This window comes from Gekko japonicus, unplaced genomic scaffold, assembly GCF_001447785.1.
Source record: "Gekko japonicus isolate JY-2015 unplaced genomic scaffold, Gekko_japonicus_V1.1 scaffold1024, whole genome shotgun sequence".
Classification (NCBI taxonomy): Eukaryota; Metazoa; Chordata; class Lepidosauria; order Squamata; family Gekkonidae; genus Gekko; species Gekko japonicus.
The window spans coordinates 647,843-650,214 of NW_015175388.1; the positions used below are offsets into that span (position 1 = coordinate 647,843).

Here is a 2,372-nt window from a genome sequence, read left to right on the forward strand (position 1 = left end):
TTCTGAGGCTGAGATCAATATTTGGGATAACGCAGAGTTCATATGAACAGGGTCCCAAGGTCTTGTGGGAAAAGACCTCTTTCTTACCCGGCGACAGACGCCAGGATTACTCTTTAAAAGTAGAAACAAGAAGGGGGGGGGGGGTGGAGGCGACAGAGGAAGGTGCCTGCTAAACCTGGAGCTCTCCTGCTCGTCAGCCGCGCCTCTCCCACTTTGTAATAAAAAGGGGGAAAGGGGAAAAAAAGAAAAAGAAACCCTACCCCCAAAGCCCAAAGACGAACACTCATACCCAAGGGTGGGAGGTAAGGGGATTTATAGAGGAACAGCGGTGAGGGATTCCGACAGGAATATTTGCATCGCCTGTTTTGAAAAGATCCGGATATGAAACTGGAGGAAATATCGAAAACTTAATTAATTCCACCGCACCTCCTTCCCCGTTGCCGTTTTACCCAACAGCACTCCTTTACATAAGGGAAGGGGGTGGGTGTATTGAGAAGAACGTTCCTCCCTCTGCCAAAGCGGGGTTTTCCGAGCCTCCCAAAGTATTTAGCCGGGAAGAGAGAGAGAGATTATGCATGTGGGAAGAGTCTACAGCAATCCACGTTGAAACTAAATTCACAGCTTCTAAAACACACACCCCGTCAGATTTCTGTATATTTTCCTAAACGCCGGAGCTGGGGGGGGGCGGGGGAGACCCTCGTGGAGATTAACCGGCTCTCAAGCGATGAACTGAATTGACATCCCGGGGGAAGGAAGGGATCGGTGCACAGCCTTAAAAATGGAAGTAGGAAGAGGGCAGGAGAGGAACGCTTGAGGCAGCGTCTGTGCATTTGTCCACCCTCCCTTGTCTTTGCAAAGCCTCGATCTGTTTGCACTCTCTCTCTCCAAGAAGGAGCGGCGGCGGCGGCGGCGGAAGGCGCTTGGCGGTGTTGATGACCTCACGCAGCAACGCATCTGAGCGGTCGACGGAGGCGCAGATTGGCTGGCGCGGGCTCAGCGGCACTTCAAAGCCTGAGAGGGAGCTACAATTGTGGTGGAATGGGCGGAACTGATCATTGTATTGCACACCTCTAAAAAAACACTGCCTCTGATTTATCAATATAAAAAAGATCCTCTGAGAGGAGGGCACTTTGTGGGATGGCAACTTCACTTCTAGGGGTGAGTCTGAGGATTCTTTTTCGCCCTCTTGCTGTTTTAATTGGGTCCCCCCTTTTTTTCATTGGCGATCGGAGAAGGGTTAAAGTAGCCCCTCTCGTGACCGGGGGCTATCAGTCTCCCCTACTGAGGCTTTTATTTTTGCCTTTCTCTCTTTAAGTCCTAGTCAGTTCGGGAGAGAAGAAAGAGGGGGAAGAGGGGGAGGGGAGGGGGAAGACGAAGAGGGCAGTCACTTTTGTCCGCGTGCAGGAAAAGGTTTTAAGGGCATTAGTAGGGACAACCTCCAGAGCTCAGGCAGAGCCATTTCTGGATCCCCGGAGAACTGGGCTCGCGGTGATCCGCTGGAAGGGGGAACGCAGCCGCTTCTTTCGGTCTTCTCTTTCTCGGGGAGATTTTTGTTTTTTAATTTGCAACCGAGCTTGTTGTTGTTGATTTCCCCTCCGGTAACAGTTCTCTGAGCCTGTCATTCCCTGCAGGTATGTCGAACATTTCTCTTTCTCTCTCGATTCCTAGATATGCGAGGAATATTAATTTTTTCGGCGCTGGGTGGGAAAGAAGCCTTTAAAAAAAGTTTAGGTAGGATCCGGTCTCAGTGTGAGTCTGTGTTGGCTGAGTGAAAGGAACCTGCCGGCAATTTCGGGGTGGGGAGGGGGGGGGAGGATTCTCTGCCTGCAGTCCAGCGCCTCCGGCTCGGGGCTCCAGACGCCAGGCGTCTCCGGACCCGGGCAGAGCTCCAGGCGAGCGGGCGCTGCGGCGGGAGGAGGCCGTCCGGCGCGTTTTGAGCGCCGAGCCAGCGACGGCTCCACGTCCTGGCGGGAGCCGAGCGGAGGCGTCCAGACGTCCCTGGGTGCGCTCGGGAAGGCGGCGGCGGCGGGGGAGCGCTGTCCGGGCGCGCGGGGGCGGGGTGGCTGTTTCCCGGCCGAGGCTGACGGCCGCCTGGTCGGCCCTTCTCCCCTCTCCCTGCAGGAAGAACCTCGCTTGGGCTCCACTCCCCTGGCCATGCTCGCCGCCACCTGCAACAAGATCGGCAGCCCCAGCCCGTCGCCGTCGGCCCTGTCGGACAGCGCCTCGTCCTTCGCCAAAGGCTTCCACCCCTGGAAACGCTCCTCGTCGTCGGGCAGCTGTAACGTGGTGGGCTCCGGCCTGGCCGGAGTCGGTGTCTCGGCCGCGGCCCGCAACGGCTCCTCGGCTCACGCGGCGGCGGCAGCGGCAGCGGC

At 56.8% G+C, this 2,372-nt stretch overlaps 1 protein-coding gene across 1 annotated transcript in view; it reads left to right on the forward strand.

Moving 5' to 3' along the window:
• Positions 1-1,137: 1,137 nt before the first annotated feature.
• LOC107122525 (transcription factor Sp8-like) overlaps positions 1,138-2,372 on the forward strand; it is a 2,328-nt gene continuing 1,093 nt past the window's right edge. Inside the window, 2 exon segments of the mRNA XM_015425641.1 lie at positions 1,138-1,158; positions 2,122-2,370. Of these exon segments, the coding sequence (XP_015281127.1) occupies positions 1,138-1,158; positions 2,122-2,370 (270 nt within the window).